General features: G+C 35.0%; 1 protein-coding gene across 1 annotated transcript in view; it reads right to left on the minus strand.

The window, feature by feature from the left end:
* The window catches only part of Lama2 (laminin subunit alpha 2), a 565166-nt gene that overhangs the window by 177016 nt on the left and 365713 nt on the right, over positions 1–22437 (minus strand). The window contains exons 20-28 of the mRNA XM_070010715.1: positions 22079–22185; positions 15986–16166; positions 13022–13158; positions 8459–8695; positions 6584–6727; positions 5469–5648; positions 5176–5364; positions 4960–5093; positions 484–601 (exon numbers count right to left, since the gene is read on the minus strand). Coding sequence (XP_069866816.1) covers positions 484–601; positions 4960–5093; positions 5176–5364; positions 5469–5648; positions 6584–6727; positions 8459–8695; positions 13022–13158; positions 15986–16166; positions 22079–22185 — 1427 coding nt within the window. The remainder of the gene's footprint in view (positions 1–483; positions 602–4959; positions 5094–5175; positions 5365–5468; positions 5649–6583; positions 6728–8458; positions 8696–13021; positions 13159–15985; positions 16167–22078; positions 22186–22437) is intronic.

Raw genomic sequence — 22437 nt, forward strand, 5'->3', positions numbered from 1 at the left:
GGAATAAATTTATGTCCTGAGAAGTTTGTGTTGATGGGAAGGGCCTACTCCTTACTGCATAAGTTTCTTTTTAATTTTTTCTGTTCTAAATAAAACATTTTCAAAATTCAATATAATCGTACTATCTCATAACCACTGCAGTTTAAATGCTTCTAACTGTTTAACTGATCAGAAATGGCACCAAGAAAATAGATCAGTTATCAGAAATGGGACCTTGGAAGACATTATTTCCTTGACTGCTCATGTTTTCCAAACTCTTCTGATGTTCAAGTATGTCTGTTCTGCGAGGATCTGTGATGCCCAGAAAGAGCAGCGTCATCTCCTTGATGCTGTGCCTTCCTACAGGTGTGAACGTGAGATGAAATCCAACGGGGCTAAGGATGTGGATTAATGTCAAAGCAACTGGACACAGGTAGTGTTGGGAATGCTTCCATTTGGCTCCTTGTGGGGATGGGATAAGCAGGTGAGTAACAGCTGGCTTACCTCACAGGACAAGCCAGAGTAGCCTGGAGGACAATCACATTTTTCTATCAGTCGAGCTGGAGGAGTCACTGCTGTGATTTGTCCCGGTTCAGCCACTTCCATGGAAATTTCAGAAATTCTGGAAACAGCAAGCACATATTAGATAAAAGCACAGTCAGTTCAGGTCACCTCATACCTATTACTTAGAAAATAATAGATACTATTTCAATGGACAAATAATAGTTAAATATGTTCATATGACATTTTTATACAGGTACATAGTATGGGATGATTAAATCAAGCTATTAACTACATTGTTTTTAACCTGCCTATATTTCATGGACTTGGGTGTCATTCACCTTACTAGTGTATTTTTGCTTCCTTCCAGACTGAGGTTACATATTAGCAAAAGATAACCAGAAATCATAAGGAGCTTAGTAAATTGAAGGTCTGCTCTCCTGTTGAGATGTTATTATAAAGATTTTTTTCCACTTTGTAAAATGTAAGTGGCTTGAGGTAGACACAGTCAATTAATTAAACATTTATATCCTTCTAAACAGACAACCTAAGGTCATTCTCCAATAGAATATCTCCTGTAGTCCTTAGTGCAACTGCTTTTAATTTACTGCTACCTCTACTTCTGGCTCTCAAGTGTCTGGATGTCCTTTTAAAACTTTAGAAAGCTATCTAGAATCAACGATCAAACATGATCTAACGGCATTGATCTTTCTGAGGATAAAGAGCCTTTCAAATTAATATTTTTAACACTATTAAATGAATATTTTAAATGACTTACATCACTCTTCCCATTGATAAAAAGTCTTTATAATTCAAAAAATATTCACAGAGAAAATAGTGATTCCTATTTCATTAATATGAAATTATACATTAAAGTATATGCAGTCCATAAACTCAGACCATTTCATGACCAACTAACTGGAAACATGAAAATGTTCTGCAAATAAACTTTTAAATGAGACAATGAATTGTCTTGCTTCAGTAAAAGATACCTCCAATAGTTTAATCATAAACTTCATAACAAGCAGATGTAAGTTTTATTGAATTATGAATGCACATTCTGGTTTGACTACCCCTGTAATAATCTGTACTGGGAAAATTAGTCAGCCTCTATGAACACAAGATAAGGTAAAATTCAGGTTTTAATCTCCCCTTTATAGAGTACACATAGTGTTGTGCACTGTGAACAAGCCACACTCCTCCAATACAAAAGCCTCCACCTTCAGCTCCACCAAGACCTGGTAGAAACAAGAAAGTCAAATAGAATTTGTTGACATAGTCAAATGGTGTTTTATAACCATCAAAGAGCATCATCTCACCTTCTCTCTCTTACACATACATGCACAAAACTGATCAGCAAGTGATTTAAAAAATTAAAAGAAATGTGAATTATGGCAATGATAGATATTTCTGCAATACACCACTTTTCTCAGGAAGCTCTATGGGATCCCAAAGGGCAGAAGGTTGGAGGACTGAGATAGTCAGAAAAATAATGATCCTGTTTGCAACAGAGTTATGACTTTGATTAAACAACTAGAATGATGGGTGGAAGGAAGCCCTTCTATAAACGGAACCACAGATTTAGTGTCTTCATATGTATGTATATAAATATGTCTTCAAATGAATATATATGTTCATATATATACATATATATATATATATATATATATATATATATATATATAAACTGCCCTGACAAAGATAGAAAAAGTCTGAATCTCAAGCTGAACATCTAATGTTTCTCTTCAACTCTTTTGCTTGTGAAACTGTTAAAAATTTATGTAACAATAAGGTGTGGGATTATGTGATATTTTTGGGAAGAATATTCAGCCTTTTTCAAAACCTTTGTCATGACTCATCTGTTTTATAACTGCTACTGCTATTGATCTGTCTTATTTGTTCCTATTATTGCTAGATTATAACTCTAGGTTTTATGGAGCGTAGTAAAAGGAAATCTTTTTTTTTTTTTAATTTAAGTTTCACAAAGTTGTCACTAAAGCCAAAGAATTTCATTTCACGAGATTTGGGAAAGTGTGGTAAGAGAAGGGGACACATAGGATAAAAATGGCAATGTTACAGGTGAAATTGCTGAGTCAAAAAAAATACAGTGAACAATGAGTGACAACATTCTTTTTATCAGTGCCACTGGTAATATGTTCTGTAAAGTACCAAACTTACTGCTGTTTGGGAGAATTTGCAAAATAATCAATTTGCATGTCCATGTTATGCAAAAATGTTTTGTCTTTTACCATTTATATATGTTTGATATTTTAAAACAACAATACAGTTGATAGTAATTCTTAGTATATGGTTTTTATTATTTGCACAAAAATAAACTCTTGTTGCTTACTGCAATGAAGAGTATAACAAGGGAATCATAGGATTAAAGACTAAAAAGTAAATTTGGTCCTTGGTTTACCCTCTTACCAAAAGTCTCTGTGTTAATCAGGAAAGCAGTATGGATCTTTGCATGAAATGAATGGTTTACTGTTCTATGATGTACTTGGTATAGCAAAAGATTAAAATATCAAGTTTTTGGATTCATTAGCTCAACAATAAGTGTCATACTTTTTCATCTGATTTTTCGGGCTTGGTCTACTGATTTATCATGAATGACTATTTTGCAACATATATTAATTCAATATGCTTACAGAACATAATAGAAAAACACAAAAAAGAGCAATTGAGACACTATATGAAATAAACAACTTTCTGCCTCAATTTATCCACTTGAATTTGGTAATTTATTCCTTCTAAAGACACAGATTGCATGTATACATGCTGCTGACATCTATTTTGTTCTTTTATTTTAATTCTGTAATATTTTCATGGTTATTCATACTTTTCCATATCTATAAATGTGCTTACTTCTCTTTCAAATTAAATATTATCCCTCAACTTTGGTACCATAACATTCCTTCCTTTTATAATCAAGTTCATGGAAAACAATAGTGCACACTTACTCTTTAAAATCAAAGCGTTCTTTAAAATTTTGAAATTGTCTCTACCCTGCAGCCCTACTGGAGCAAAGAAACGTTGGCTCCATGTTTTCCTTCATTTGTAATAATCAGTATTTGTCTAGAAAGTCCTAGAAGAGGATCACAATAGCTCACTATATAAGAAGATGCCAGGCAAAATAAACTCCAAGATATGGGAGAAACAAGAGGTTTTTCCTTCTTGTTGTTTTTATGTATTATGTGAAGTTATTTCTTTTTTTCTTGCATTTTAAAATTTTTCTCCCTATGGTTTATCCTTTGTTGTCACTGTATTTGATTTGGGTACCCTGTGTATTGCATATACAGGGAAGGAGAACAACAAAATTGTGAGACAAAGGACAAAGGGCAGACCAATGTAAAAGCAATACTCACAAGACAGCATATTGGAAATGAACTTTACAAGTTGGGCATTGAGGGGGAGGGAAAGTGGGAGAAAAACGAGGGAGAGGGTAACAATATTTGATAAGAAATGTACTCAGTACCTTACGTAGGTAACTGCAACCCCTTTGTACATCACTTTGACAATAAAATTAAATTTTAAAAAAAGTAAAAAAACAAATGGGCTGTTTGCCTTGTGCAAACACTGAAGGAGGCAGCCCACTGTTTGGTTTCCATGATACCTCATGCCCTCCTGCTGTTCTTCTGTGATTTTCTATTTCTTTTCACTAGGTTTCCCAGTTGTTGTAGGACATGTTAAATAGGGTAAATGACAATATGATATGGTCCACGGTGGTACATAAAGCAGAATAATCATGGTTACAAGAGACTGGACCAAATTGGCTGTGTTTGGTTTAGCTTCTATATAAAAGAGGCCACTTTCTTTGTAATCTTATAATACTCATAGAAGAGTTAATTACATCCTAATAATTTTTGTTTGTTTGTTTGTTTGTTTGTTTGTTTGTTTGTTTCTTTCTTTCTTTCTTTCTTTCTTTCTTTCCTTCCTTCCTTCCTTCCTTCTTTCTTTCTTTCCTTTCTTTTCTTTTCCTTTCTTTTCTTTCTTTCTTTCTTTTTTTTTTGTCAGTTGTGGGGCTTGAACTCAGGGCCTGGGCACCGATTTCACTCAAGGCTGGTGCTCTACCACTTTGAACCACAACTCTACTTCTGGTTCTCTGGTGGTTATAACTGGAGACAAGAGTCTCATGAATTTTTCCTGCTCAGGATGGGTTTGATCCTCAGATCTCACCCTCCTGAGTCTATAGGATTACAGGCACAAGTTTCTAGTACCTGCTTAATCTTCCTGAAAATTTAACTTGCTTCTTAAACTTACCATGTCAGTTTTTTCCCCTTTACCTTGCTCCTCATACTTCTTGTACTTCTTACTTTTTGTGAGGAATGACAATAACTTTGATCAGGAAGTCACTTGAACTCACACTTGGTTTGCTCTTCTATAATTACTAAAATTACACACTAAAAATCAACCGTTTCTGAAGCATGTCTGAGACCCGAGAAGATCTTCATTTGACTATTCCTTGTCCTCACTTACCTGCTTTGCCTCACGACATTTCCATAAGTAGCCTTGATAAGAATATAATGAATATCATACAGTACATCCAAGAAGTCTTCCCGGGTCACACTCCTACTGACTCGAGGATCATCACCGTAGTATTTCCATTCTCTCTGTCAATGTAAGAAAGGAAACATTAACAAAGCTGGAAATGAAACCATCAGAATCTTTGCAGCAGCCAGTGAGTGACTTTACCTCCGTCATTTCAATTTCATGTCTTGTCAACTGGCCAATGAGAGGGGCAGCCATATGCCTGATGATAATTCTAGCACGATTCGGAGTCCCGCCTCGAATGATAACTTGAGGTTTATACGTAGACACACCTATCTCATCCCGAGCTTCAAAATAGATCGTGTACTTGAGTTTTCCGCCATATGCCATCAACTGACAACACAAAATGAAGAGTGAGGATGTAGGTACATCTCTGAATGGCTTCATTCCAAAAATTCATTTTTACTGTATTCGTGGATTTTTAGAGAACTTCTTACCTTCTTTCCTTCAAATTGTTCAGGGAGTTTCCAATAGAAAGGCTCCAGATGTAGATCTTCTCGCACCCGATCCATGTCTGCTACAATCTCTGGTTGCAGAAAAGTGATGCCTTTGGTCGTTGTATGTTGGAGGGCTTCATCCACCAGAGGCAGGATAATCTGCTCAGCCTGCAGCATCACCTACATGGGGTCAAAGGACAATGAAAAGCTCAGGTGAAGTCTTTGGATTTCCTTTTAAAACGAAGTTATGGTTTGCTCATCCATCATCTCTTGGCTGAGATTTTCTCACAGGAAAAAGGAGTATCATTGTGGGTGAGGTCTATATATGGTAGAAGATAAATCCTTTTGGTGATGGTACAAATCATAGTATCCAAAAATTGCATTCTTTCACAATAATACAGTAGAATTCATAAACAGAAAAAGATATGGGAAAATTAATATTGTCAAGGCAAATGTGTTCACTGGCAGAAACTAGACAGGTCCCTAAGGCTAGCTGGAATAAATGCCATGAATCCTGGTTTCCATTACTATGTTCAGTCATACCAATGTTCATGTTCACCCCTCAGAACACAGCTTCTTCCTATGCTACAGCACAATAATGCTGAGACTGCTTCTCTTTGGCATTTCTTCTGCATCAGTAGTAAGAGAACTACCTTTTTCAATTTTTTTTTGGTACCATCCCTGAGGCTTGAACTCAGAACTTGAGCACTGATTCTGAGCTTTTTTGCTCAAGGCTAGCATTCTACTTCTAGCACCATAGATAGCTCTATTTCTGGCTTTTTTGGTAGTTAATTAAAGATCAGAGTCTTACTGACTTTCCTGCCCAGGCAGTTTTCAAACCATGATCCTCAGATCTTAGCCTTAGGATTACAGGTGTGACCCTCAGGTGCCTGGCTAAAAGAACTATTTTTGAAGGAAGAATCTACAGAAGGCATTTATTTCAACTGCCTAATGACACACCAGTGCCTCTACCATTTCTGAATGTGCACAGGGGAGAAGGTGACTTAAATGTTTTTGGCATTTCCTACTACTCCTCACTGCCTAGCTAAAAGATGCCAGCAGGGACCAACATTACACCATTACACCATTACATGGCTCACTGGCTCCATACTCACCCACGTGAGGATCAGCCCTTTGGCTTCTGAGCACTGGCTGGTAACACCGAAGCAATAGCAGCTGCTGCAGCCAAGTGGGTCCTTGGCATCAAGCCCGAATTTGCCAGGCCGACACCTGTCACAGTGGACACCTTCCACGTTCACCTGAGGAGAGAAAGGAGTCCCTCAAAGCTCAGATAAGCAAGATTGTAGGAGGAAAGGATGAGGAAGCAACTGAAGAATGGATATTAGGAACGTATTTCTTTACAATCATAAAACAAACCAAAATAGAACACTCATCTTAGCTCTCAAATGATACATACTATTAAACTAATTGTTAGGATGCTTTTTTTTCTTTTCTTTCTTTCCTTCCTTCCTTCCTTCCTTCCTTCCTTCCTTCCTTCCTTCCTTCCTTCCTTCCTTCCTTCCTTCCTTTCTCTCTCTCTCTCTCTCTCTCTCTCTCTCTCTCTCTCTCTCTCTCTCTCTCTCTCTCTCTCTCTCTTTCTTTCTTTCTTTCTTTCTTTCTTTCTTGGTCAGTTGTAGGGCTTGAATTTAGGGCCTAGGCACCGTTCCTGAGCCTCTTTGTGCTCAAGGCTAGCGCTCTACCAATTGAGCCACAGCTCTACTTCCAGTTTTTTTGAGTGGTTTATTGGAGATGAGAGTCTCACAGACTTTCCTGCCTGGACTGGCTTTCAACTGTGATCCTCAGATCTCAGCCTCCTAAGTAGCTAGGATTACAGGCATGAGGTATCAGCACCCACCTAGGATATCATGGTTTTTTTTAAGTGCTTTTTTAAAATAGATAATCTATGACTAAGGATATGCCTAATTGTGTTTTAAACCTAAGCAGTACATTTCTAACCATTTTGCTATGAGCAATATTAAACATGATAACTTCAAAAGCAAAGTAAAAATACCATTTCTTAGTGTTCTATGAAATGTTTTAAAAACATAGTCAGGAGATTAAAATTTTGTCCCATTTCTGTTACTGATATAGTGTATATATGGAATGATATATCTATCACATGCAGTAAGCATGTGATAAGCATAACTGTACTAAGTAATAATATAGCATTGCAGACTGTACTGATTGATGTCCTTCCTGAAAGAGGTGGCTTTTTGCCTAAATCCTCAGGACTGAATTAAGAGTCACCATCAAGGTTTCCTCCTTTCCTTTTCTTCTGGCTCTGCCTACACCACTTTAACTCAAAAAGCTGCCTCTGACACAGTTTTCACTGCCTTTATCTTGGGACTGATTTTTCAGAACTATGTAAAGGGAAAAATCAATCCCTCTTATCTTTTTTAATTGGCTGTTTTTCTACATCATTTAGCAATATTAATGAGGGCTGAAATTGTACATAGAGTCCCTGTTTTTACTGTCACTGTTTCTATGCGATGAAATTTTCCTGAACTTCCACAGCAGTAAATGTATCTTTCAGGATACAGGGGCTGCAGGTTAACATTATGAGAAAGAGGTTTTCATAAGCTTTATTGTTGAGCTGTGATTGTTTCACCCCGTGATACTTAGGAGAACAATCCTCCTCGATCTAGACAGGACAGGATATTATTCTTAAGTAGAGAATATACAAAGAAAGAAAAACAATTTTACTGAAGTATTTAAATACATTATATCTACCATCAAAGAGAAAAGTTGAGCTTGCAAGTTTATCTGTATATCAACGAATATATATATTCATTAATTCATGTATATATATTCACCGACATACATATATATATATATATATATACATATATAGCAGATATATATAAATATCTGCTATATATATTTATTTAGTGTCTGACAACTGGTTTTTGTGTAGTAGAGTGAAGCTACAGCTGAGCTATGGAATCACAAGTGAGTAACGTTTGTCCTTGCTGCCTTTCAGGGGTACATACCTTACAAGTACACTGCCCAGTTTGATCACTACAGAAACATTTTTTAGTCTCTGAATCACAGGTTGTGGCATCTGTCCCCGGCAGGAAGCAGTCACAGAGACTGCAGTGAGGGTAGTTCCAGTGCCCTCGATTGCACTCTGTACATTTTGTACCAGAGAATTTTGGATGGCAGTTGCATTGGCCTGTATTTACATTGCATTGGAAATCCAAGGATCCCACTGTGCTGCAGTTACAAGCCTGGGGAAGAAAGAAAAACAGCAACCATTAACATCCCTTGATAGGAAACATCTTAAAATTTTAATCCTAATGTGTGCATGCTTCATTAAACACATATTCATCATGTAGCTCTTATGTGCTTGGTACTATTTTAGCCTGGTCTCTTGGGAAGCATTAGTGAACATAGACATTACAATTGCTTCCTGAATTTAGGGAAATAAATTACGGTCTAGGAACCACAATGTTATGTAGATAAGAACGAAAACATATTTCTTCGTCTTTTCATTATGGGGAAAGGTTAGGCATGGATTTTCTTCGAACACTTTTTGTTTCAAAGACTAACCCTTAGACAACCTCATCTCACCTCGCCATCTCATTACTTGTAGCTCAAAAAAAATGTACAGAGACCTCCTTTATCGAGAAGGGAGCTGTAAGGACACAGAATCCTCACTATGCCCCGGGTAATAGGGAGGTATGAAATACTCTGAAAACCCAACAAGTAGAAACAAATCAGACATACAGAAGCCAAGGAAAGCTTAGCAGAGAAATGATATGTAGTGTATTGGCTTTAGATTTCAGTTTTACAGATGACCCTGATTTGAAATATTTTACTGCTACCTTTTTTTCCTTTATCTTACATGCATATAATTTTTAAACTCATGGAATAGGATTTTTGTTTTTTGCTAGAACTTTAACAATTTGAGGGGTTTTCTTCATTTTTTTTTTTTTTTTACTAGAACAGGTTGAGTTCTTTTTTTCTTTTTCTTCTTTTGTCGATTGTGGGGCCTGAGCTCTAGGCCTGGGCACTGTCCCTGAGCTCTTCAGCTGAAGGCTAGCGCTCTACCACTCGAGCCACAGCACCACTTCTGGCTTTTTCTGCTTATGTGGTACTGAGAAATTGAACCCAGGGCCTCATGCATGCAAGGCAAGCGCTCTACCACTGAACCACCTTCCCAGCCCTGACATGTTGAGTTCTTTTAGGTAGAGAGCATATTTTTTTGACCAGATCTGAATCTTCTTTTTTTCCCAAATTCATCTTTGATATATATATATATATATATATATACATATATATATATAGATAGATAGATAGATAGCTAAAACTATCTTATCAGTTTTATTCTTTAGAATCTATTTTAACCTTCACAGTAGGTTAATATCTTCTGCCTGCCCAATTAATAATATCAGAATGTTCCTAACCTTCTGTTGTTTTTTTTTTTTTTACCTTTTCAAGGTATTTAAGTCTCAAATTTGTTGCCTGTTTATAGCTCCTTATCTTTAAGTAGCAAAAAACAAATGAGATATCTGTTAATACATTTGTTGTTTAAAACAAAAGCACTAAGTTTTGAGGAATAGTTGACTATACAAATAGACACTGTGACCTCTCCAAGTCAGAGAGTTAATTCAGGAAGTTATAGTGGAGAATAAATGAGCCCATTAGCCATATGTTTAGATAGCACTGTACCAATATCAAACCTAAATCATAATTAGATGCAATGTTTATTTAGCAACAGAGGATTTATTCACTATTCCCCTGCTAGTGAAAAATGTCAGGCTTTATAGTCTATTTCAATAACAGCTCAAATGATGTGTGTGCTCACACGTCAGCATGGAGAAATTATCCATGACACAAAGAAAGAAGAGCTATAAATCTCAAATCACTGTTTAAACTAGAACTTACAAAGAATTTATTTGTGAGTATAAACTCTTAACACTTAAAACCTTAGATGAATTCTACACAATTTTTTAAGTGACTTCATAATGGTAAAATTCATAGCTTTTCAGACATTTTGGCTCAAAGTAATGAAACTTTTTAAATCGTCTTTAATCAATATATTATCCAATGTTCAAAATTAATAACACCAACATTAATTGTTTATGCAAAGATTTAAACTGAATTATAGTGATTTACATCCTGAATATTCAAATGTCTAACTGTTCAGATGTCTAACTCTATTATTAGAGTTGCATATGGGCTAACTCATTGGGAAAAGAGAATCTACGTTTTTCTTGTGTACTACCTTGGGCCAACTAAGATACTCTTGGTTATCACATTTTAATATTATTTAAGTTTGCTCAAAAATATAAATCTATGATAACTTTATCATATATGCAAGATTTGAAAATAAAAATAATAAAATATTAGTAAGAAAAATTATATAGACCTAAATAAATGTAAAGGCATACCATGTTCATATAATTGAAGACTCAATATTATATATATATATATATATATATATATATATATATATATATATTTGATTCCCAATCAAATCTTAGAAGATTTTCAAGAAGTTGAGAAGCTGAGTTGAAAATTTATATGGAAATTCAAAGTATATAAATATGCAAATGGTAATGGAAATAAAGACTAGAGTTGTAGAACTTTAATAACTTTGTTTCATTTTGTGCAAGAAAGCTACAGAAGTCAAAACACTGTATTATATACATAATGATAAACATATATAAATACACAGGGAATACACTGGATTTGAAAAGGGGACACAGTATTTCATATTAAATAAAATAATCTTTTCTACAAATGATATTGGAAAAACTGAGTATCAAGTGGACTTTATGTCAAAGTTTTATGCCATACCAGACAAAATAATTTTTAAAGGAAAATATAATCCCAAATTTAATAACTAAAAATGTAGAATTTGTTGAAAAAATAAAATGGGAAGAGCTGGAGCTGTGGCTCAAGTGATAGAGCAAGAGCTTAGCTAATGCAAGACAATGAGTTTACATCTTTGTACCACCAAAGAAAACATAAGAGAGCCAGCCAACTTAAATCTGACTTGGGAAAATCAATACTATTTAAAATAGTACATAAGCATGAGCCATAAAAATAGGCAATAAAAGTAATGTTTCTAAAAATCACATAAAGTTACTAAATAAAAATCAAGCTCTATTATAATAGAGTATATACTTATATAACACCCAAGTTAAAGGACTTGTTTCTGGAATATATACAAAAACTACATTTACAATTCATTATTAAGAAAACACTTAATAGAGATATGCAAAAGAGATATGCAAAAATCTGTAAGTACCTCATAAAAAGAGATACACAAATGAGAAACTAGGTCGTAAAACAATTGCCAACATCCATTAAACACTTAAAGATATGAATATACACCCAGCAGAATGCTTCAGATTAATAATGGTCAGAATTTCAAGTGTTAATTTAGAAGATGTTAATGTTCTTATGAAGAGAAATAAAAACATGCTTATAAATAAGCCTTTGACTTCATACCAAGGTTGACAGCGTAATTATACATAATAGCCCCAAACTGGAAATGACTCAAGTACTAATTGAATGTAAATAAACAAGTAATAATATGACATGTAACCGAAATTCATTAAAAAATTAAGAAGATCAAAATGTAGATACATGTAAGAAAATGAATGAATTGGAAAATCATCACATTAAGTGAAGGAAGCCAAACCAAACTACCATGACAGCAAAACAGCAGTGGTATAGGATTCCATTGGGGATTGACAGCAAACCAAAACAATGGATTTTCCCATGACTCTAATTGTTAAACAAGACTCAGCACAAAGTATCTCACAAAAAAAGATAAAAATGGTAGAACATTGAACTCCTCACCTTCCTGAACTCATGCCTGCTACTCTGATTATATAACCTTGGGAGTTATCTGTAAGCCTTCTCTTTCTGCTAAGAGTAATGAGCTCCTACCAGCTTGAGCCCCTCATCATAGCTAGACCACCTCTGCATGGAAGCTCCTTAGTATTGTTGTTATTACTCCTTAAGGTGTAATGACATGTTAATGGTGACTCTTCTTCAGCAGTCTTATCAGTTCTTCCCTGCTGATGCTACATTTCTCTGAACATAAGTCTTGGCATGCCAATTTCCACCATCTGCCCAAGGTGGGGAAAAGGAGAATGAGGACTTCTTTGGCCCCAAGCTAAAGGTCATTAATAGGATCCTTAGAATTCTTTCAACTTCTTCCTGACAAGTCAATGTGGAGGTAGTGTCTAGAGACTTTTAGTGAACTTCTTCCATGAACTTCCCATTGACTTGTACTATGCTGATATATTTCACCTAAAGATGTAATATTTGCTTTCTGCTCTTACTACAGAATTTTTTGTTCTGTTTCCCCCTCTTTTGGTAGGTATTGTGGATTTAGCTGAATAAATGTGTGCTAAATTGTGTTATCCAACAATAAAATGAATGATCATGAAAGTTATCTGCAATGCACTGTCTGACAATTCTGTATTTTTGTGATGTAAGAGTGGGATTTGAAATTCCTAGTTGTCGAACTCTACTGAATCAACAACAATAACAAACCTGACAGAAGCTGTGAGATGATAAAGTAAGTCACTCACCTTACAACCAGTGACAATGCTGTGGCCCCAGGTATAGGGTGCACAGGTGGAGCATCTCTCCCCAATGGTGTTGGGAGGGCAAATGCATTGACCTGTTTTTGGGTCGCAGTTATTACCCAGATGGGAACAATCACAAGCTTCACAGAGAAAGAGGGGAAATAAAGAAAGGTTAAATGACTTAATGTTTACTTAACTATTGAGATTTTATTGTTAGTTAATATGGCTTTGCATTTTCCATATTGTGTTTAAGCGTCCTCAGACATAAAAGCTTAACTTTCATATTCTATATCATACATAGCTACATTTCACAAAGGAGATGATTATCTAATATTACTGTGTTTAAATGATTGTTTTCCCAAATTAGGCAATTCTAGATTTCCTAAATGTCCTCTTAACTGAAATATAGCACAGCCAGGCAAAATGGAGTTTAAAATTTTGGTTGTGTAGCTATTTAAAGTTATTGTTTTTGATTTTCCTCTTTGATGATGACTGAGGATCAAAATAATAATAAGTAAGTTTTGTGAATCAAGTCCAGTACATCATGCATATAATTACAAATGACACAAAATTTCATTTTTATGAATATTTAAAACATAGTTATAAAAACTCTTTAAAGTCATTTTAATTTTTGCTTATCACCTTCTGGTATTTCTTTCAATAAATTTTCATTCTATTTCCTCAGAATGTTAGATAGAAGAGTGAATTTCTTATCTATTCATGTCATGAAACATTAACAAAACAAAGTTTAGGAAGCTCTTCCAAGCCATGCAAAACAAGGCATTCTTGCCTCTTATTATCAGTAGTTGCGCCAACTACAAAGAATATGTTTTAGTACAGTTTTTAATTTCCAACAACTAAACAGTGAGAGTAGAAACATCAAGTACTCGACCTCAAATGGAAGACTAATATTTGAGAAGCCTTCTGACTGGTTAAATGATGAGTAAACCATTTTATTAAACACAGCTTGGATATTTAATTAAGTTCACTTTTTAAGGAATCACAATTATTACTGTTTATAACATTTTGTATCAGTTGCTAAAAAGGTTTAGCACAATACTAGACAAAGAATAAACAGTAAATAAATGTCAGTAATTAGTGTTTTTTTGTTATTATGACTATGGCTGTTTATTTAACATCAAAGGATTTATTTCATATGCACCATTCATTAAGAAGAAAAATACTAAGCGTGATGTTTGAATTTATGCACTAACAAATATCTTGGGACAGTTTGAATCATTATTTGTAAATAGAAATTCTCTAAGTACGTCTTCAGTGGAATACTAACAATGAACACAAAGATCTAAGCAATTAGCTAGTTTTCTCTTGCCAAAGCATAATGTTTTCCACAATTAAAAATATGAATAAATGTAACTGATGATGAACACATAGCACTTAACATTATAGGAATTTCTCTCAATATTTTATTGGAATTAACTAATTCAAAACAGTATGATGTAGATACTATTATTGTCCTAATATAATAGCTGAATTTTGCAGAGAAAAAGCAAGGCTGAATCACCTAGTCAAGGTCACAAAGCTAGTTACCGATATATCCACTGGTTAAATCCAGGCTGCTCAGTGAAAGTCATGCTGGCAATCTTAAATGTTATCCTTCCTAGATGGTGCTTCATTTTCCATTCTGCTTCTCTGGCTTAGCATGCTACCAGTCTGCATTTTTGAAATAGAATCACCACTTCCTAATTTTACCTACTATTTTTATTCTATCTGTAACTTGCTAGGTGGCATGTCTGAATGTACAATATCTTCACATTAATTTATAATAAGCAGAAATATTAGGAAGGACTGGATTTAAAGTATTGTAAATTGCCACCTCATAATTTTATTTTTATTTTTTTAATGGTCAATAGTTTTTATTGGTGTATATTAATTTTTACATATGGGCTTCATCATGTAATTTTCTTGGAACATCCTCCCATCCTCCCATGTTAATGCATTTTATTGTTATTGTAAAGGTGATGTACAGAGGAGTTATAGTTATGTAAGTTAGATGCAGAATAGATTTCTTTTTGTACAGTTTCACCTTTTCCCTTGCTCTCTTCCAGTTGTTCCCTCCCATCCCCACCCACATTTATATCATTCATTTTCAACATAGTATCATTACTGCATTTCTTCACTCTTTGTCCCACCATTTCTATGTCCCCCTTACTCTCCCAAAGACAGATCATGACTTTAAATGCACGCTTGTAGATCATACACAAATTCCTAGAAAGCCTACAATGATCACCTTCACAGTAACTTAAAATGGTTTGGGCTATGATAAAACCATGTATCTAAAATGCTGGTGAATATATAAAAATTATTTTTTCAAATTTAAATATTCATACTGACACATAAATTTTCTATGATGGTTAATAGTAACAATATAGTCTATGATTTGTGTGAAGGCTCTGGATGAACACACAACACTATTGAAAGGAATCATGTTAGCAGACCCTTCCTTTCTTTTCTCATGTACTAACTATGTACAGCCTGATTTGTTTAGCTCCTTAATTATCACAGTTTTTAAGGTACCTAAGAAAGTAGCTAAACCATATGGTTTGATCTAGGAAAACTATATTAAATTATTTGATACTTGTCTCAAGTTTACAATAAGTTGCATTATGTCTTTCCTTTGGAGTAGGTCGATGATAACACTGATACAAGAAACACTGACCATTTGAATTTCCAGCTATAGTAACTGGCAGCATGTAGGTCACAGACTGGGAGCAACAGGTTAGAATTGGGATCTGCTGATGGACTTTTTTCCTTGAGGATTTGCAAATGAATTTATAGGGCAGATGATTTATATGGCAGTGCACTGTACTTGCCATTTAACTGAAAAGAATTATGATTACTTATTAAGTTAAATATTCTGTATCATATATTTGTTGTCATTGAGAATTTTCTTTAGTAGAAGAGACTATTGCAGAAGCCAAGACCCTAGCACCAGTCTTAGTTACATACCTGTGCAACCTCCTTCCTGGAAGTTGAAATAGCCATGGGCACAGCGGTCACATTTCTTTCCTGTGACCCCAGGCTGGCACCAGCACTGTCCATTCTCTTCACAGTCAAACGACTTCGACCCAAAAGAATTGCAATTGCATGGAACACACCCTCTTGTGGATTGTAGCCCAAAAGTTTGAGGCTGGCATGGAAGAGGAAGTACATTGAAATTGTAGTAATTAACCCACAATGAGGTAAGATGCACAAAAGAGAAGAGATCAGGCTGGAGAAGAGGAAGCGGGATTTCAGGATTCCTTCCTGATGTTAGAGCAATTAAGTTGTTATTTGGTAGAGTGGATATTTTCTGATATCCAAAGATAAATTGTCTTAAAATACCATCAATACTAATAGCAGAAGTAGATATTATTCTTTTTTTCCAGTTTTGTTTTAGTCAGCCACCTCCTATACTTTCTAAAGTTGCCATGAGAAATAACTTATACTTTGTATTTCTAACTTTAAATTTTAGTTCACTTTATTTCTAATCATCTAAATTTATTACTTTCATAACTTATGAATTGCTTTTACTTGGTAATCCTTTCGACAGTATTGACCAGCAGTCTAAAGCTAAAATAAATTTCAAAAAATTTATCCTAAAATTTGATCTATTTTTTTTTATCATAGACCCATAAATACTTCTAGTCTTGGCTATAGTATGTAATTTTCATTACAAATTACAGGTAATACCTACTCTGACTAAATAATTGATTCAACAAATATCTAGTTTTCTTGGGTTTTAATCATGGAAACTGACTTAATGAGAAAACAAACATAGGAAAGCACTAAATTAGAAAAGTAAAAAGAAGTTGTCAATTGATAAATTGTTCACATATATATCATGTACGTATTCGTAACGCATCATTTTCTGCAGTCGTTTGTATTACTACTTCGGCTGCCTTTCTTGAAAGGCATGCTATCAGACTTGGGTGACTGTGTTAGAACATACCAATGGATATAGGAGTCACTATTAGGAAAAATTAAAAGCATTTATCTTGCTTAATGTGTAACTTCTTAACTACTTAAAGATAATAATTTTTTTAAAAAAGCATGTCACAAACAAAGGAGGAGGCTACAATGCTTGATAAGAAATGTACGCATTATCCTGTCCATGTAATTGTAACCCCTCTGTACAGTATGTTCACAAAAAAAATTAAATTAAATTAAAAAAAAAAAAGCATGTCACACCAGCCTTTTCGGTATAGAATGTCACATCATTAAGATATTTCATCTGGAAAATTTGTCTCAGTAATTACTTGTTTGTAAAAAATAATTTCTATTTTGGAAAATTAGATTTAGTAATTACTTCTTGGTAAAAATAAACATTACCATTTTATGTTAATCACCCAAAGAGAAGTGAATATGCCTCATTATGCATATTTGAAATTGTTGTTGAAATTATTTAAAAATGTTTCAAAAGTTAAAATCACACTGAAAAAAATAGGCTTTTAATCTGACTATGAAGAATTTGATTGTTAAAATAAAATTGGCTATCTCAACTTGATAATTTTAATATTTACATTGACTGCTGACTTTAGTTTTCTTTCTCGTTAACTCAGATTTCACTATATTGAAAAAAGTATCCAATAGTGCCAGAAAATGCTATGATGTTGAAATCAAATTTACCTACACAAGGAAAAATTAAAACACAAATATTTTTATTCACACTAGAGAAATTCAGTGGAAAATCCTAGTTACAAAGAAGTGATCTCAGGTACCGGTAGCTCACACCTGTAATCCCAGCTACTCAGGAGGCTGAGATCTCCAAATAAGTACTGTGAAAAAGCCAGTAGTGGTGCTGTGATAGAGTGCTGGCCTTGAGCACAAAAAGGCTTAGGGACATTGCCTAGGCCCTGAGTTCAAGCCCTGGACAGGCAAAAAAAAAAAAAAATCAATCATTAGAAAAGTAATTAAAATAGAGGCATATCCATTTCAGTATTACTTAGCACAGTGTATAACTGTGGGGGGCATTACATAGTGTTAGGGAAATAGCTGAACAAATCAAATGATGATGCATTCATGCTATCAGATGAGGAGCGATTGTTAAAATACATTTCAAAGCGATGTAAAATGTTTCTAAGAAGCAGCAAAAAGAATTCTACAGATTCTATTACATACTTAGGGCACACACACCACTCAGAAACACATAAATACAAATGTAACTATATAGAACAAAACTAGAATATATGCTAAATTAGTAGAAGAAATACTTTCCATTGCTAATATTTCCAAAAATTTCAATAGATAAGGTAAATTATAGATATTACTTTAAATTCAGGTAGTAGTTTACATTAAGGTAGTACTTTACATTCATTTTTATTTCCTAAATTTTCTTTATTTGGCATATGTAAACACACACACATATATATATATATATATATGCACGTATATGTTTGTGTACAGGTATACATGTGTGTATAGATCTATATGCATATTTTATGGGCTCAAAATTTTCATATTAAATGATTTTCTAAATCATAGCCATTATAAATAAATTCCAATACTGATGTTGCCAGAAAATGCATAAGATGAAATGTCATCTTCATACTTCTCAAATAGTTAAATAATGTAGCATAAAAGGCTAAGTGACTCCAAAGTAAGACTACCAAGCTTCACTAATACAATTTTTATTCCATTTGAGCTTCAAAAAGCCTTATTTCAAAAGCTAAAAAAATTCTCCTAAAAAAAAGAAAATTCCCCTAATGATGAAATCTAAGGGTCAAACACTCCTAGCTAACAATCGAGATTAATACTGTAACATGAACACAGGGAAGAGTGCTGGTCCATGTGTAGCAGGAACTTGGTTGGGTTCCCATAAATAATTCTTGCTAGGAGAAGTAATAAAATCCAACACTCAAGTATTGATTCTTTTGTGCCAAGTACTGCTCTAAAACCTTTCATCAGTGTGAATTCTCAGGAAAACTCCTGAAGATGTAATTGTTATTACATTTTAAAATATTGGGGTAATTGTGGCATGGAAAGTTGCATAAAGTTACAAGCTGGTAAACTATTGAGTCAGGATTGCGATGCAACCATTCTAGATTCAAAATCAGTGTTCTTTACACTCTTACACACAAAATACTGCCTCAGTCCTTCACTTTGTTATAGATAGATTGATTGATTGTGTCTTAGAACAAAGCAGTACTGAGATATGTAGGGTGTGAAGAAGAGTTGATTTTCTGCTCAATTTCTGTTATAAAGGCATTTTGTTGTTACTAGTGTTGTCTTTTATTTTAAATTGATTCACTTGTTTTTGAGAATAGCATTTATTTTAAAGACATCTCCATTTAGGAACAATATTAGTAGTAATAATACTTCACATTCCCTTTAACCATCCCATGTTAGTGCCTCATGCCCTATGTCCACTCCCTGCAAGGAAGTGTGCAGTACAGAATTCTGGTACCCAACAACCACCAGCTTCCATTCTTCTGTCTACACAGAAGAAGTTCATTCTCTTCCAACTTCCTGTGCTGAAATTCTAACCTCTGTTGTGATGGTATTAGGAGGCTGGGATTGAGGATTCAGTCAGGAGAGTGAAGCTCCTCAGGAATGACATCAGTGTCCTAATAAAAAGACTCCAAAATGATTTCTCCACCACATGAGGTAGCTGTGAAGAGATGCTTGTCAAGAGGACGCAAGGCCATCAGCAACGAGGGACCTGACAGTACTTTACTTTTCAACTCCATTGGTGAAGAACACATTTCTGCTCTTTCTAAATTACTCCATTTAATGTTCCTCTGATACAGCACAGTGAATGAACTAAGCCCAGGCCCAGGACTCTCTTGTGCTTCTTGGCCCAGGACTCTCCTGTGCTTCTTCAAATCACTTCTAGTCCCAGAAAGGTATTAGAAAGTTCCTATTAACAGGAATCTGCTAATGGGAAAAATTTGCTTGAGTCCTTCCTATGGATCTGGACAAAAAAAAAAGATTCTGGTAATCTTTGCCCAAATAGGCTTTTTGTATGAAATCCTTCTGCCTTTCTTTTTCTCCCTAGAGTCAGAACTTCACTATAGAAGAAGTCAAAAGCTGTCCATGATGCCACGTTCTCTCTGATTCAAGCTTCATAGTTGTGCGTTTTTCCTTGAATATATATATATATATTTAAGATAAGATCTCACTGTGTAATTCCATTTTCTGAGTGTTGGAATTATTAGGCATGAACTTCAATTCCCAGCCAAAAATTTTTCTGACTTGTTTGCTGGAATATTTAAGCAGACACAAACCTTATGAGGTTGCGTCTACTGTATATGAAGAAGGCAAATTATAGAAAGAAGTAATATACAGCTAGGAATGAGGAATTTGGGATTTGGTGTGAGGCAACTTGTTACCCAAATTTCTTGTTTCTCTAAGGTACAATAATAAGCTCTGAGATGAAATCATGGTTTTTCCTCTTATTTTCCATTTTACTCCTTCCTTAGAATCCCTACCCTCAACTCTTTAAGGATCTCAAATCTACAGCAGCAAATCTTGTCTCTTTTTACTCTGCAACTCAGCCCTGAAAAGGTGTCTCCCCTCTTCTCTTTTTACTTCTCTTCCGCTTTCTTATCATTATTTGCATTTGCTTAGTAAGGTTAGAACCAAATTTGGTAACTAGAAACAACTTTCCTTATTTTTAGTATGATATTGCATTTGTGGCAGGGGATAATCTGTTTCTTGTGTTTGATATACACATGAGCAAAATTAGGATGTGGAAAGGAACAAAACCCCTAATTATAATGAATACCAGATAAGAGCTATATTGATGCTCTACATTTCCTGGGCAAATTCCTTTGTTTATTAAAAAAAAATTTGTTCATTCATAAAATGAAATGAAACCTGAGTTCCTTCCAAAAATTCTCATTTAATTTCTACCTCGTTTAAACTCCAATATATGTTTCAAAGCATAAGGAGAGTTACTTTTCAAAAGGTGTCAGTGGGAAGATGTCTAATTTGGCACTGGCAATCTGCACACGTAGTAATTTGGTTAAATGGCACTAGGGACTTTCCAGCTGCAGCAAACAGATCACACATGCCATGCAATGCCTCTGCCATTACCGGAGCTGGGGCCCGATATGCTCCCCGAGGACAGCCACTGGAGCTGCTGGAACCCCACCTCCGGGGGGACCCCAGCACCCGCTGTGCCCTCTGGGGCTGCTCCTCCTGCTGGTGCACCTGCCTGCGGAGGCTGCACCGTCTCCCTAGGAAGCCTGCTTTACAGACACATCTTCCTGTCATGTCACATTGCGGTGACACAGAGCCCAGGGGATCGCAGTGACAGAGCTCGCAGAATCGCTTCGCTGGATCCCACCACAGATTGGGCTTCATGATCCAACAGAAAAGGAAAAAAACACAGAAAAACAAAATGAAAAGAACACAAAGAGCATATGGTATTATTCAAGAGATAGAAGCAGATGATATTTTCAAACTTCCACTGAAAGGTTTGACATCTGAGAATTATTTGCTTTGGCTTAATAGTCTTTTATTACCAATAAAATGTATTGATGTGATAAGACTTTGTGGAAATCCACCAGTTCTCAGGGAAGATTCTCAAGGGACATGTTCTCCTGAATGCAGAGCAATCGATACATTCAGGGGCTGAGGATAACACACTTTAATTGAATATTTCATTTTTACCAAAATACATCTAAAAATATATTGATTTGTTTCCCTACTGAAAACTTGTCAAGTTAGTCATTGGAACCAACTTTCAAATGATAGAACTGGAAAGACAGCATGTGCTAAGAACAAAGGGAGTTAGACACTTCATTTCTAAAATGTAAAACTAAAGGAAAGAATATTTTTTCTCTCCAAAGACCAGAATATGTTCATAGTTTTTTGGCTTCAAAAAGGCTATATATCAAAGGCTATATAAATTGACTACTAAATAAATGTAAGATGCCGGTCAATTGGAAAGGACAACAAGTTTTGTTCTAGTTGAGAAAATACATCATGGAATCCTATCTGTAGCATTAGATGATCCTGAGTTTTGATTTGAACATTCAAACATGAATAAAACATTCCCCCTCAGGCCACTGAAAATCATGAGGGAAGCAGTAACTCCGTGGTCAGGGGCCTCCTTACCTTACATTCGTCACAGCGCTGCCCTTGCACGTTGGGCATGCATTCACACTGTCCAGTTTGCCTGTGGCAAATCTCTGAGAAGGAGCCATTGACATTACAACGACAGGCTGTAAAAAGAAAAGACAACTATGGCTGGAAAAGTATCTTCAATACAGATTGAGTTACCTTCCCGGAAATGTTTGGGGTCAGCAGTGTATCTGATTTTGAAGTATGCTTGGAATTTGGAATATAATGCATAGACTTTAAGGATTGAGCACTGCTCCTGATCATAAAATCGAAGATCTGCAATGCTCCTACTCTTGATGTAGTTTGTTAAATAAAGGTATACCCCACCTGTAACACTGACACCTAAATTCAGT

The sequence above is a fragment of the Dipodomys merriami genome, unplaced genomic scaffold (genome assembly GCF_024711535.1).
Source record: "Dipodomys merriami isolate MVZ:Mamm:240054 unplaced genomic scaffold, mDipMer1.0.p SCAF_8, whole genome shotgun sequence".
NCBI lineage: Eukaryota > Metazoa > Chordata > Mammalia > Rodentia > Heteromyidae > Dipodomys > Dipodomys merriami.